Source organism: Piliocolobus tephrosceles, chromosome 3 (assembly GCF_002776525.5).
Source record: "Piliocolobus tephrosceles isolate RC106 chromosome 3, ASM277652v3, whole genome shotgun sequence".
NCBI classification, from domain to species: domain Eukaryota; kingdom Metazoa; phylum Chordata; class Mammalia; order Primates; family Cercopithecidae; genus Piliocolobus; species Piliocolobus tephrosceles.
This window is the reverse complement of record NC_045436.1, coordinates 85,787,598-85,803,136: the sequence shown is the minus strand read 5'-3', so window position 1 is coordinate 85,803,136 and position 15,539 is coordinate 85,787,598. Positions and strand designations below refer to the sequence as shown.

General features: G+C 36.0%; 1 protein-coding gene across 6 annotated transcripts in view; it reads right to left on the bottom strand.

Moving 5' to 3' along the window:
- NPNT (nephronectin) overlaps window positions 1-15,539 on the bottom strand; it is a 75,155-nt gene that overhangs the window by 27,169 nt on the left and 32,447 nt on the right. For 4 of the 6 annotated variants that reach the window (XM_023220162.2, XM_023220165.3, XM_023220167.2 and 1 more), the window contains 5 exons: window positions 6,701-6,820; window positions 5,278-5,397; window positions 3,496-3,630; window positions 3,064-3,186; window positions 1,011-1,400 (listed from right to left, as the gene is read on the bottom strand). In XM_023220162.2, coding sequence (XP_023075930.1) covers window positions 1,011-1,400; window positions 3,064-3,186; window positions 3,496-3,630; window positions 5,278-5,397; window positions 6,701-6,820 — 888 coding nt within the window. Of the gene's footprint in view, window positions 1-1,010; window positions 1,401-3,063; window positions 3,187-3,495; window positions 3,631-5,277; window positions 5,398-6,700; window positions 6,821-11,077; window positions 11,168-15,539 lie in introns of all 6 variants that reach the window. The other 2 variants (XM_023220161.3, XM_023220163.3) reach the window with 1 other exon arrangement.

Sequence of the window (15,539 nt, the reverse complement as noted above, 5' to 3'; positions counted from 1 at the left end):
AGACAGGCAGAGTGACTGCAAAGGTAACTAAGAATAAGCGAAGTGACACAGGACAAACAGATAAATATGAGGAACAGATGAAAGTTATAAAATGCAAATTTTGGCCTGGTAATAAATTAACCTTTTCCTCCTTCAAAACTCGCTTCTCTTCCTGAATCCTCTATCTCCATTGGTGGTGCTACCCTTTACCTAGTCACCTGCTAAGAATCTGGGAGCCTTTGATCTAATCCAACCCCAGTGTAGGTCTAACTACCAGTTTACAGCAATCCAAGGGGTAGCTGTCCAGCTTCTCTCATCTGTCCCTGACATGACCCTCCAATCTACTGGCAATCTACTGCCTGTTACACTGCTTTCTACTTCTTTGCATTTGTTGGGCTGTCCCCGTTAACTATAATATCTCCCTTTCCTCATCCACTTCACCCCATTTCACTCGGGAAGCCCTCCCTGAATATTGCCTACTCAAAGACTGATGAGGTATCCCTTCATTCTCCTCCCATAGTGTCCTACACAGATCTCTTTCACTAACATATTACCACTGGTATCTTCTGAGTAACCATCTTTCCCATCAGACTGTGACCTTTTCTGTTTCATCTTTACATAAACCTAATGGCTAAGACAAGGACTCCTTGACACTCTAAAGACATTCAAAAATGTTCACTGACTGAATGAATGAAGGGTTAGATTAAAAGTAACACAGCATGGAATACAGTTAAGTTCCCCACCTCTGAGAGTTTTCAAGTAAATCCAACTATGTCAGAATTCCCATACTGGCTAAGAGCTGTCATCTACCATATGACTTTGTGATATTCTTTCCGTTGCTACATACATTTTTACTTGCCCAATTAGACTGACTCTTTATGCAGCTCTTTATAATATTTGTCGATAGGGACATATGACTTTACATAGCTAGTTCTTTATACAAGTTTCATTCTTATTCAAGGCATGGCCTGTGGTTGAAAAGTCATTATAAATAAGCCCACTGAAAATGTGCTAACATTTATTAGACTTACTGAACACATCTCCTCTGGGTTTCTGAGGATCTATCTGTACCCTGTTGTCAACTGTAATCCCTCCTGGAGGTGTACTGGCAGCTGGTGCTATAGTTGTCAGTCTGGTGGTTGGCCTTTCTGGGGTTGTAGCTGGTAGAGGTGTTCTGAGCTCTGTTGGCAGAGGTGGTGGTGGTGTAGGAAGTGGTGTTGGCTTCGGTGTAGGTCTTGTTGTTGGCTTAGAAGTAGGCCTGTTGGTAATGATAGGAGGAATATATGTTGTCTTCGGAGGCCACCAAGTACTTCCAACATCAGGAATCCTATTATTATATCCTCCGTCACCCTTTAAAATGGTACCATTTCCCTTTGGTACATGAATTGGACCCGAAGGTTCAATCATAACTTTTGGGATATCTGAAAGAGTCAAAGACTTAAATTAGTATGTAACCATTCCTCCCTAAAGAGTGAAGCATTATACTGACAGACACATAAAAACATCTCATGACAACTAGTATCATTTTTCAAATTTAGAATATTACCTACTGTAAGTCATACTATTTTCCAAATAACAAATATGTGTGTGTGTGTATATAAAACACACACATACGTATTCATATATATACATATATTCATCCTTTGCATGTATGTAACAAATACATTGGTGTGTTTCCATAAAGAATATGTATTATTTGCAACATAAACACATTTTAAATATTTGTGCAGTGGAAACAGACAACAACTAATGAGAATTTTTAAAATGCAGAGACATTCTAAGTTTTTTTAATATAAGAAATGCATAGTTAGAATCTATGCTATATCCCTATGCTACATGTATATTATAAAAGTGTGTTTAGAATTGTCTAAAGACAAATACTTTTCTTATCCACACTTTATATAAATTCAATTTGCATAAATACAGTTTGAGTAAATGTTCTACATATTGTTTTATGGTCGGTTTTTCTTCCCCTTTACTGATAGATACAACTGCTTTTAAAAAGACATTTTCAGAGGTTGCAAAGATCATCTGTGGCATCTTTTTCCTTGATAATCTTCACCAAAAAGAATCAATATTTAATCTGCCTGGAATGATATACTCCAGACTGGGAATGATTACATGACTCTTTAAAAACCCTTTAATCCCCATGATTTTATGCACCATGGTTTTCAGTAAATATTTTACTCAGGAAATTTAAAAAATTATCTTCTGTCACATGAAATGTATGTTAAATTATGACTTTTGGGCTTTTTCATGTTTATCTACTACATAACCACTACTCCAAATAAAACTTTTAAAACATTTAAAAGCAAAACAGTTCTGAATGTAGAGGAAATAAATAAGGGAATGACTTTTTTTTTTTTTTTCTTTTGAGACAGGGTCTCGCTCTCTTGCCCAAGCTGGAGTGCAGTGGCATGGTCACAGTTCACTGGGCTCATGGCAGTCTTAAGATCCCAGGCTCAAGTGATCCTATTACCTCAGCCTCCTGAGTAGCTGGGACTACAGGTATGCGCACTGCACCTGGCTAATTTTTAATTTTTTTTTTGTAGAGATGGGTCTCATTATGTTGCCCAGGCTGGTCTTGAACTCCTAGTCTCAAACAATCCTGCCACTATGGCCTCCGAAAGTGCTAGAATTACAGGCATGAGCCACCGTGCCTGGCGGGGAATGATTTTTTTAATAGTAGAGTTAGGAGGCATAAAACAGAGGGGAAAATGTAGAATATATTCAGATTATCCCACCATCAAAATCTAATACTAATGGCAAACATGTATTTCTGATTTTAACAAAAGCAAATTCTCAGGGAGGACTCTATAATTTCTTTTTAGCTAAAAAGAAAATATTGAGAGATTTCAGTGAAGAGATTCAAACTCTTAAGATTATAGTGTATCACTGAGTCCTTAGTTTTTACAAGTACCTGAGCAAGTGATTTTATTGTTTGTGGAAATCACAGACAAATATAACCAATTATGGCGATTATACTTCTTTGATAATCTTATTCCTTATCTTCCCTAGCGATGGCCTTTGTGTAATCCTGTATTTCCTGCTAGAATTTAAAGCTGAGAGACCAATACTACTCACACACACAAGTCAGTCCATCGCCCTGGTATCCTTCTTTACATTTGCACTTGTAGGACCCATGTATGTTATAACATCGAGCAAAGCTGCTGCACTGATACTGACCAAGTGAGCATTCGTCTATGTCTGCATCAGAAAGTAGGAAACGAAGAGGCTTATTTAGGAGATAAATATGATGACATGAAAAATATATACAGTTTCAAAAATGATTTTTTTTTGGCAATGTGTTGATCTACATAAAATTGGCAGATAAACAGAAGAAATAAAGTACATGCAGACTGGGAACTACCAGTAGTTGAATTGGATGTCTGTTGGTTTTTTCAACTTAATGCCAGTACTCTCCCCTGCCCCTCACATTCCAGTCATCACCACAATTACAAGATCTTTCAGTGCTTTAGGAAGAAACAACACAAAGCAATGGTTGGGTTTCATTACCATGACATTGGTATTTGCCTCCAATATACATGAGATCGAAGCCTTTATGACACTTGCAGATGTAGCTCCCAAAAGTGTTGACACATTGCCTAAACCTAGGGCAGGAGGCTCTTCCTGTAGCACATTCATCAACATCTAGAAACATAAGTCAATAGCATTTTAGGAAGAGCAAGGGCATGTTAAGACAGAGTGGGTTTCAAAATAAATAACTGACTACAAACGGTTGCCTGGCATCTAGTAGCTCATCATAAATGGTATCCAGCTGGTTGCCCCTATAGGCAACGTAAATTCCACATATCCAAATTTCAACTCATCCTTCTAAGCCAAGTTATTATTTTCTTGTACCCTATATATTAGCACATACTGCACCTATATCTACCAAGTTGCTTAAACTAGAAACTTGAGTCATTCTTGAACTAGAAACAACCTTCTTTCCTTTAACTCCCAAATCATCAAGTCCAGTTAATTCTACCTCTTAAAAAATTATTTGATTCTGTCTACTTTTCTCTTAATCCACCATCACTACCCTATTTGAAGCCACCATCTCCCGGGTTAGACCATTACAAAAGCCTCAAAACTGCTCCTTTTGCTGTTACTTATCCCCCCCAAAGCATTTCCAACCCAACTGCCAAAATGATTCCATTAAAACATACAATCAGATCATTACTATGCTCAAAACCTTTTAACTATTTCTACTTGCACTTTGAATTAAATCCACATTCCTTCCCCATGTCCTTGAAGGTCCTGCAACAAATCACCCTCACCTACTTCATCCATTAATTATATCTCAAGCCACCACTCCTCAAACTCACACCCCGTACTTGAGCTACATGGGCCTTCTTCTTTGAAAAACCTCACATAGGCCAACCTCTCTCTCATCGCAGTGCCCTGCAATCTCTTCAGCTGCTTGGCTGTTTCTTCACATGGCTAATGATACAGGTCTTACCTTAAGGCTAATAGACACATTCTGTTTTTCTCTCAATACCTCATGTTAACACTTGGCATTGTCTGTAATTTTATGGGGTATTTATTTCTCTTCTGTCTCCCCTGTTAGCATGTCAGCTTTGTGGGGATCAAAATCTTGTCTGTTTAGTCCACTGCTATACATCCTAGCACTCAGCACAGTGTCTGCAGTATAGAAAGTACTCAGTAAATATCTCTGATCACCAAACATTTCCATTCATTCAAGGATTATTACATGCTAGGTATTGTGCTAAACTCTTTGCATCCACAATCTCATTCAATCTTCCTACCAGTTCTATGTGGTGTTATTTCCATTTTAAAGATAAGAAGACGCAAGCTCAAAGAAACAAAGTCTCTTGCCTAAGGTTACATATCTAGTATATGGAAGAGTCCAGACTCTCAATCCTACACTGTCTTCCTAATTCACCAGAAAAAAATTTGAGGCCGGAAGTACAACACATACAATCTAGCCCTGTCTACCTGTTCAGCTTCATCACTCATTGCTCACACTTGCCGCTTACATTCTAAGAATACTGAGCTCTTCTCATTTCCCTAAACATTGTGCTTCTCTGAACTGCAGGCCTTTGCACATAGGGTTCCCTCTGCCTGAGGCCTCCTCCTATTTCTCATTTTAAAAACAATAAGGCTCCCATTATCCATTCACAGAGATGTCCTCTTCTGAGACATCTGACATCTTCTGAAAGACAGCTAATTATCTGACATAAGTAATTGCCTTTTTTTCCTTACTCCCATCACCTTTCACTTTCTCCCTTTATCCTATAGAGGCTGCTGACAGAGATGCTTGATTTTACAACTCACCTACACAGGTCCTCCCATCAGGAGCCAGCTGCAGGCCAGGGGAGGGGCACTGGCACCGTATTTGTCCTTTAACAACATCACAGCCATACTGACAGTTTGCCATGGAGCAGGTCAGGGCACCTGGAAAGAGAGTGACTGGCTGACCCAGACAGGTAGAAAACAAAATCTGTAAAGGAAATAGCTATATTTTTTCACTTGTCCTGAAATCAGTGACACTGAACAACAATGAAGTCAAAGAGGCCTTAACTATCAAACATCTAAAGAAAATAAAAGGGGAAAGGAAAGAAAGCATTAAAAGGCAAATATAAAACTATTGTGCATAGATTATCTGGAAATTTTTCCAGTGGCCAAGGAAAGTGAAGAATTGAGGTATTTCTCCAGAGTACTCAAGCTAAGTGCTATTCTTAACTAAACATCCAAGTAACTGTCTCAACTGCCCATGAAATTTCTCTAGGGGAACAGCAGATTTCCCACCGAGTTGCACAATGTTAAACATGTATTCACCTCATTCCAAAAAGTTCCATGCTATACTTATGCAATGTTAAATAAAATTAGCTAACTATTTTTATCTTATGCAACTCAGTTAAATGACAATTCAGTAAAAATAAAAACCAAGTCATTAATTGTTGGATAACATATGAATACCTCAATTCAATGAGAGAATTTTAGGGCATATTAGACATACTATGTATATTTCCTATTCAACGACATGGATTAATAGATAATTAAATTATGCTAATAGGATACTTATGCTGGTGGTTCCACACAATAATATGTCTAGTTACAAAATTGTTTTCAAATCTAATGTATCCATCTTATACATCCAAATGGTAGAAAACACACATTTCTTCCTTATAAAGATATACATGAATTCTACTTTTCTGGTATCATATTCATTTATTTTTTATTTGAAATTCTTTTCTAGAAGTCTTAGACTATTATTAAAGTCTAAAATTCTATAAAAGCCTAAAGGCCTTTATAATGAAATATAACAATTAAGTAAGAAAGTATTTATGAATGATTTAAAATCACAAAACAGACCTGATGGATTCTATCTGAGCAGTCCCTAAATAGTCAGTAGTGTTCTTTTTTTTTCTTTAACCTGGAATCATTCTTCTATGCCCAGATAGAAGACAGAGGTAAACATGTTTTTAAAAAAATTAGAAAACATACTTAGTTTTGTAATTCTTGATCTAAATACCATTTCCTAATCAATTTAATATTGGCACCCATGATAGAAGAATATTATACATCGAAAATGGTGCCACTTGTTTTGATTTTCAGTTCCTCAGGCACATATATAAACACATGCACACATCTTGTTTAGCAGAACCCAGGAGGCCACTTTCAGAAAAGCAAGCTCCCAGAGCACAACAGAAACAAGCCCAAAGCACTTTTATAACAGTTAAGATTCTTGACATACTTGAGCAGGAACCATCCGGCATGAGCATATATCCGTTGAGACAGTAGCACTTGTAGCTGCCATAAGTGTTCATGCACCTGTGCTTACAGGGCCGAGGCTTCAGGCCACACTCATTTAGATCTGAAAACAATGTGGGTCAAAGCAGAAAAATTACAAAACTTCAGCACTAATGTAAACCTTTTAAAATTCTTTTCTATATTAAAAAATGAAAGAGAAAAATAGGTCAAGCTACAGTAACTATTATTTACATGAGATAGAGAATGTTCATGCAATATTAATTTGAAGGTTGTTACACTAGGGGCAACCAGGAGTCGCCATGACCTTTATGAATTTATGTTTATAAAGGCCAGTTAGGAAAATTCTCAACAACAGGTGCCTACCTTATCATCCCTAGAAACAGCAGCATACTAACCTCCTCATGGGCAGAGGTGCTCTATCAGCTACCATCTGTTTGCCAATATTCTTAAAATATCTGGGGTCTATTGCTAGATTTAATCCTGACAATGTAACCCTATTCGTTCAATGTCTTCCTTTCTCTGTTTAAAGAACGTATTACATGAGAATATTTTACTTTACAGGAACTGTACAGATTTAAAAACATTTGACTGCTTTGACCTTCCCAAGGGAAGGCTATATAGGCTATATTTTCAGAGGATAAGAAAGAAATAAATTAAGAGTGATCATTATTGTAGTTTTTCTTGTTCAATCTGGTAGATTTTATATGATTTCAGATTAAAGAAGAAACTTCAGTTTCCTGCTTTAGTAATGCATTCAAGTCACAAAATGAACTTTAAAACACCCACCAACATATTTTCATTTATTCCGCAGTTAAGAAAGGCATATGGAAATACTAATGGACAAAACGTAATAGACTATCATGTATTTTAGGTTTATTGGTTTAAGTATCAATATGAAATGAATTAATAAATTTCACATTATAAAAAAGTTTTAACCTAAATTAAACACTGCCTCAAGTGAACATAAAACTCATAATGACAAATAAACATTGAAATAGTAATGCCTAAAATATACACTTCATTAAAAAGAAATGTGACCACATGTTTGTCTGGAACCACCAGCATAAGTACCCAATTAGCATAAGTTAATTATCTATTAATCCATGTCATTGAATAAGAAATATAATTTGTCTAGTTGCAAAATTGTTTTCAAATCTAATCTATTTCAGTCTGATCTGCTCATTTATTGGAAATCTGTATATTTCACTTAACTAAATCACCAAGTTCCATTATGTTTTAAAAACCACCAAATAATTATCACATCTAAAAAAATTTTCATATCTTACTGATTTTCCAAGTAGGTCTTTTTTCTGCCCTGAATGCAACTGTAAGCAGACCCCCAGCTGGGCAAATCCTGGAAAGGTTAAATAAACCAAAAACTTTTGTCATCTCCTATGCTTTCTTCAAATTTCTACTTTATTGTCTCTTGACTAGTTAAGGGTTTTTAAAACAAAATCACATTCTAAAATATTTCAAAAAAAATTTCCTCATAGAAAGTGCCATGCAGATTACAGTATCAAAAATGTTTTCTCCCTCTGTTAATTGAAGCAAGAATCAAGGAAGAATGATTGAGAAAGAAATTTTCTACCCTTCCCATATTCTTCTACTTTGTATTTCAGTATTTACTAAAAATGAGAGGGAATCTTTTCTCATCTTTTAAGAGGAATTAATGACTATTCCTAATATGGTCCTGCAGAGTCACACCTGTCTTTGATAAATCTTTTTAATATTATAGTAAATAGCATTTAAAACCAAATATGGCATTAGAAAAAGGCTTTGTGTTTCAAATATTTTTTCTGCACTAAATAAAAATAGAACAAAACCACAAAATAACACAGTAAAATCAAAACCTATATCTCAAGAAAAGGATATTGATGGATTTTTGTTTATGTGTCAGTTAAGAATCCCTAGGTTTATTTTCAGAGCGTGACAGAAACTGTTGTGAGTTCCCGATGGGAATGGATTAGGTGTTTACAGTTCCAGGCAGCTCATAAACAAGGAATATTTATGCTGATGGAAATTTCTTCAGACACTATGACCATGAACTAAACCTGAAGCCCAATTAGGGCAGCTTTTATACAATTTGGCTCCAGTCTGGGCCAATAAAGGGCCCCTTAGGATTGCTATGGTAGTATTCATAATCTGGACTGGAGCTGCTGGTGGTTTTAGATAATGGCTTTGACCCAACTTTATCCTTCTGTTCCCATAGCAAAAGCACTTTGGGGTTAAGAATCATGAAACTGAAAGGAAAGAAAGCCAATATGCTGTCATGAGTCCAAAAAAATCTGGACTGTATGAAATAATACGAGAAAGGAAGAATACATGTAACATTCAATGGGTAAATGTGGACATATATTGGCTATTTTACCTGTTATTAATGGGCATATGAGTATCCAAAACATGGAAAGCAATTGAGAAAGCTGTGCTCCACCAGCTGTTGATGGTCTGGATGACATGCCCTGACAGCTGACTGTTGTTAATATCCCTAGTGACTGCCATCATTGCCCCATCTGCCACAGGCAGGTGTCTCCTAAGACTTCACAATGACCCTTATGAAAGCCACTTCAGATACTATAAGATTCCACAGTCATCCATGTTTATCAAAATTTGCCAAATATCAGACTTTTCCTAAAGTACAGAGCTTCAAAAGATTAAATGCATCTGGTGTCCTGGTAAGAAGCCTTTTTGTCCTCAGTTTTCTTAAGAGTTTCTTGTATTTAATTATGTTACCTTCTTTTCTCATTGACCTAGTGTCATATTAAGTAAGTTAATATGTGCTGCTTTCTATAAATGCTGTATTCATTATCACAATATATTGGATATTCTTCAATTAAGCAAGAAATTAAAAAACTACTTCCAAATTATAGTAAATACTCCTACAATAATAAGCAGAACAAAATGAAGTCATTGATCATACTGTCTCAAATAAATCTTAAAAGATGATAAGAGAACCTGGAAATAAAACGTTGGTGTTTTTGTTGTAAATTTACTTATGTTCCTTTTTCTCTGGAGGTTTATAATATATATAAGGAAAATCTATCAAACAGGAAAATTAAAAGATGTAATGAATTCTTTCATGTGCTTATCTTATACTAAAGGATAGAACTTTACAATAAGCCACTTACATTCATAATGCTTCAATTATTACGTATATAAGTCTTAAAGTGAATCTATTATTGTCAGGAATACATTTCAGTAGGTTGGTGGATTCAGGAGTTTGGATGGGAGGAGAGGCAGAAGGAGAGGGAGAAGGGAACTGGTCCAGAATGGAAATGCAAGCTGCATAGCATTATTATTAAACTTCAGGAAAAAAATCAGAAATTTTATTAGCATGCAGACACTAAAAAGTAGCTGAAAAATTCGGAAGAGATCATTCAGTAAGATAACTAGCTCAATGGATTTTTTTTTTTTACATAAACTTTCATTTAACACATTTGGACTTTCTCTCTGCTTTGGTGCTAAAATCAGGCAGTCATAGGCAAACATGTCAATATGTAACTACCATAACTTTATTTTTTAAATTATTAAAGACTGAAATTAATTCTTTTGCCCTAATTCCTTGTGCAGAAAATATACAAAAGCATCAAATTTCCTCTCAGCAGAGACAATGATTAATAATTTCAACTATTTTAATTCAGTTATTCTAAGTTCTTAAACCTATGAATGGGTTACAGATAAAATATCCTAGAAGAGGAACTGTAAAATTATGCTACACATTATTTTCCTACAAAGCTTTCCAGCATGATGAAGACATGAATATTTTCGGTGTTTCTATTCTTACGCCAACCCCACAGGCAAATAGGGCAGGAATTACTGTCTCCCTGTTACTGATTGGTTAATGACTTGCTTATAATCAAATAGCAACTAAATGCCATCTTGGAATCAGAACTTAGGCTATCTGATGTTACACAATGTATACCAAAAGAAGGTCACTAATGTATACTTTGATTTTCAGGTAACCTAAAACTCTGTACCTCAAGAGTGGGGAAGAGGACTTGATTTCTAAAATCTACTTGGCAAAGGGCATCAAACCCCCAATTTCACTTGCTTTGGAACTCCTCAGTTTGCCTACATATGAAAAAAGTTGTTTTGCTATCTGATTTTTAGAAAATATTTCAAAATTCAGAAAAGAAAAAGAAAAGCAATGATACTCGATGCATTAAAAGGACAGTAGAGCTCCATGCTTTTCAGAGCATAGAGAATCAGCACCAGGTGGCAATTCCTGCTGCTTGCTGTACATGCTCAGGGCTGAAGGCTGGACACACCTGGGCTAGTCTTCAGAACATTTGCAAGAAGTGACATAACTGCAGGAAGCCATGCAGGTGGCAAAAGCAGACCACCTGGGACAATACACGCTCACCCCTTGAAGGCAAACTTGTGGCTTGGTGATCCAGGGGTTGGAAAAGAGGCTGTTCACTGCCTTGGTCAAGAGGAGTTGGGATGTGCTCGTCTTCATACCAGGAAGAAGGTAATAAGAGTCAACTTTGAACTGATGTCAATTTTAGCCCTAAAAATCTTTACAAGTATATATTAAACAATTACATACAGTTGGTAGAGTTTAAAAAAAAATGCATTAGATACTTTATAAACAATAGTTTATTTTATGGTTCTTCTGGTTTCTCTTTTCCTCTATTTTAATTTTCTTAAAAATGTATCACTGTCATCTTGTTTTCCAAGGACAACACACACATTATAAATGAGCAATCCATTGTCATACAATTTTTTTAAAAACTCCAAACAAGAGATCATCATTTTAAAAAGTATTATTTAGTCATAAACAGAAGGAAGAAAACAAAAAACAAATTATAAAAATATTGATTATAATCCACCTGCTCTATTTAAGGTCACTGAAGTCTTAAACGACCAACTTAAGATTTTTTTCCCTACACTATCACGTTGTACAATAGTAGTTTAAAATACTCCAAAATTATGAACAAATGTATGAATTGCATAAAGATTTTATTTACATAACAGCATAATAGATCGTCAATATTATCATTTAAATGTAAGAAATTAGGTTTCTAGAACATACGTAAGAAGCTTTATGCAAAAAAAAAAAAAAAAGTGTTAACTGTTGCCATTATTTGTTTACCAAAAGATAAGATGGGTGAAACTCAAAGTAGAGAGTTGAGACTTAACAACCACGTTCTGTTTCAACACCATTACGTTATTAACAGCCAGTTAAATGTCCAGATCAAATGAACATTGGTTTTGGGAGTTGAAACTATACATCTTCCTTTTTTTTTTTTTTGAGACGGAGTCTCGCTCTGTCGCCCAGGCTGGAGTGCAGTGGTGTGATCTTGGTTCACTGCAAGCTCCGCCTCCCGGGTTCACGCCATTCTCCTGCCTCAGCCTCCGGAGTAGCTGGAACTACAGGCGCCCGCCACCACGCCCAGCTTTTTTTTTTTTTTTTTTTTTTGTTTTTTTTTTTTTTTTTTTTGTATTTTTAGTAGAGACGGGGCTTCACCGTGTTAGCCAGGATGGTCTGGTTGTCCTGACTTCGTGATCCGCCCGCCTCGGCCTCCCAAAGTGCTGGCATTACAGGCGTGAGCCACTGCGCCTGGCAGGAACCATACATCTTTCGGGCTGTAGGTAACCACCTTAATATTAGGGTTAAAGCCCTTAGATTTTGTGCTTAGCAAAGCAATCAACTTTCAGATGTAACTAGTCCACAAAATAAGTATTTGCTTCTGACCTACAAGACTCCAATTCTTTCCTTATGATAAAGAATTCAACATATGAAACATAAACCATACTAAAACATTAGGAATTGACATTTGTAAATATTTCCTTCTGAAATTATTACAAAGTACACTGTAAATTCCTAAGAATGTCTTTCATTTCTGAAAATATGCAATGATATATTTACATACTAAAAATCACTCCCCAATGGAAAAGTTATAAAAAGATTATTTCCTATAATAATATTTTTTTTTCTGGCTGGGGGAAAAAGAGGTTTGTATTGGTAAAGAAACTCAAGGAGGAGGGAAATATGCATAAATAAAAGTAAAAGTAAAGGAAGCAAATGATCGAAGAGAATCTTGCCAGAATTTGGGTTAGAACTTCATCTGCTTTGAAAGGTAACATGTGCCTTATAGAATATGTTAATGATCAGTCCAAGCCTGTAATTTCATAATGATTCTAGGTGTAACAAATCCAGAAAATGACTTAGTGGGGAAGAGGAAGCCACCAAAAGCAGATCACATTAAGCCAGTGGCAAGGCTGCCAAATTAAACCAGTTCCAAAGTGCAGCTTGCCATGGTATTCTGGCTGTTTCCCAGGCAGCTCTAAAGGCACTGGTTAAGCACTTGTTTATTCAAGCTGTTTATGCCATGATGCAAGTTTCCAGGGGGTTATTTCTTAAAGCACATAACTCGCTACAAAATTCTCAGTGAAAACTTGTCATATACCAAAAGCTACTTTTAATCAAAAGCTAATTTTCAGTTCTGTAAAGCTATTTCAAATTTACTTCCTTTTGACATTTCTCTCCTTGAGAAAAAAGGAGCCTCTTTGATTTCCCTTATCTGTGAAGCGTATTTCCTATTTTATTAAAACGCGTGGGCCTGAATGAAAACAGTCTAAGTTAATCTCCTATGTAGGCACTATCAACCATTTTCTCTAACAACTTTTATGGGAGTCTGTAGGCAGCTCTCACACTCAACCAGGCCACACATGGCAGCTTCCCTTATCCTGACAGAGACCTCAGTGTATGGATGCAGAGACTCTCTAAGATGCTGTACCAAGAACCTGTGGAACTCTTTCAAGTTTCCACGGGTGTTCAGGACTAAGAACCATTAGATGAAACTGTCATTCATTTAACATATTTAGTGTGCATTTACCATGTGCAAGTCACGTTAATAATAGTTTTCAGGAACCTAGAAATCAGAGAGGCAATAAAAAGGGTTTCTACTCTCAAGGAGCATAAACCTAGCCATTAGGAACCTGTCACTGCTTTTTTGTGAGGAGGGCAAAACAAGAGATGATTACAATACCTAAGTTTATTTTAAGCTGTAGTTTTATTTTCAAAACTGGACTTGAAATTACATTTTCAGTGCCAGCACTATTTTTGCAGGTGTAAAATCCCATTTTGCTACTAATCAAATCCTCTTCTCTTTAAGGAATATGGTTTTGGAGAACAAGATTTTAACTTGATATATTCGATTTTTTCTTTAGAGAAATAGGTATGTGTTACAGAAAAAAAAGTACATGTTAAACTGGTTTTCTGAAAATAAGAGCTATCCAGTGATGAACCCTGTTTCAATAATAGTAACGCATGTCTTTGAAGCGTGTTAAAGTTGATGCAGCTCCTGCAAAGAAATTTAAATGAATTTCTCTGCAATCTCAAAAGTGACTTATTTTAATCGTCTTCTTTATATTTTATATCCTCATGTTTGGACAACAGCGTTTTACAGTGCTGACATTAATGAAACATCTGAGGGCTTATGTTCACCACTTTAAAAAAAAGAAGTATACTGAGATTCTAAGATGAACATTGGCATTCAATAACCAGAACCTAACACACTGCTACCTGTAAACTTACGCTGGGGAAGAAAAATCAAGTGGATTTTTTAAAAGAGCAAACTGAGATAATAAGAGCACCACTTATTTAAAAAGATTATGCAGGTGTGTTTGGTAAATTTCAAGTTAAAAGGAGTATTATAAGAGAGAAAACAAGCATTGGGAAAATCAGTTCTAAATCAAATAGCAGATAATACAAGAACACACGTTAGAATAGCAACTTCTACCATTGGGACATGTCATTTCTGCTAGTGTGGATTTCATCTGATGGTTCATGAATAATTCCATCTGATGGTTCATGAACCACCATTTTGAGTATGTTTTCAAAAATCAGCATTCTGGATGATTGCAAAAACTGTGTCTTAACACAGGAACAGAAAACCAAACACCACATGTTCTCACTCATGAGAGTTGAACAATGAGAACACATGGACACAGGGAGGGGAACTTCACACATCGGGGCCTGTCAGGGGCGGGGGGCAAACGGAGGGAGAGCATTAGGACAAATAAATGCATGGAGGGCTTAAAACCTAGATGACAGGTTGATAGGTGCAGCAAATCACCATGGCACATGTATTCTTTTGTAACAAAGCTGCATGTTCTCCACATGTATCCCAGAACTTAAAGTAAAATTTAAAAAATAAAAATAAATAGTGAAAAAAAACTGTGTCTATAAATCACTAGTTTACATGACATACCTCAAGGAATATCTTGAAATAAGTATCAGACACTGAAGAATAGTAGTATTTCAGCAATATCATTTCTATATCAGATGAGGTCAAGTAAGTATGTAAGGGATAGTTAGACACCATATCATTATTTCACCTAACATTTAAGATGATAGTGAGTATAATTTAAGAAATAAGTAAAAATTGACTCATCTTTTTTATTTTTGACTCTTATCTGTTTAGTGAAATCTAACTCTAATCTTTATTTCTAGTCTAATTCCTAATAATGAAATTTTTCTTTCCTTTTTTTTTTTTTTTTTTTTTTTGAGACAGAGTTTCACTCTTGTTGCCCAGGCTGGAGTGCAATGGCACAATCTCAGTTCACCGCAACCACCGCCCGCCCCCTGGGTTCAAGTGATTCTCCTGCCTCAGCTTCTTGAGCAGCTGAGATTACAAGCATGTGCCACCACACACAGCTAATTTTGTATTTTTAGTAGAGACAGTGTTTCTCCATGTTGGTCAGGCTGGTCTTGAACTCACAACCTCAGGTGATCTGCCTGCCTTGGCCTCCCAAAGTTCTAGGATTACAGGCGTGAGCCACCACGCCTGGCCAATAATGGAAATTTTTTAATGAAT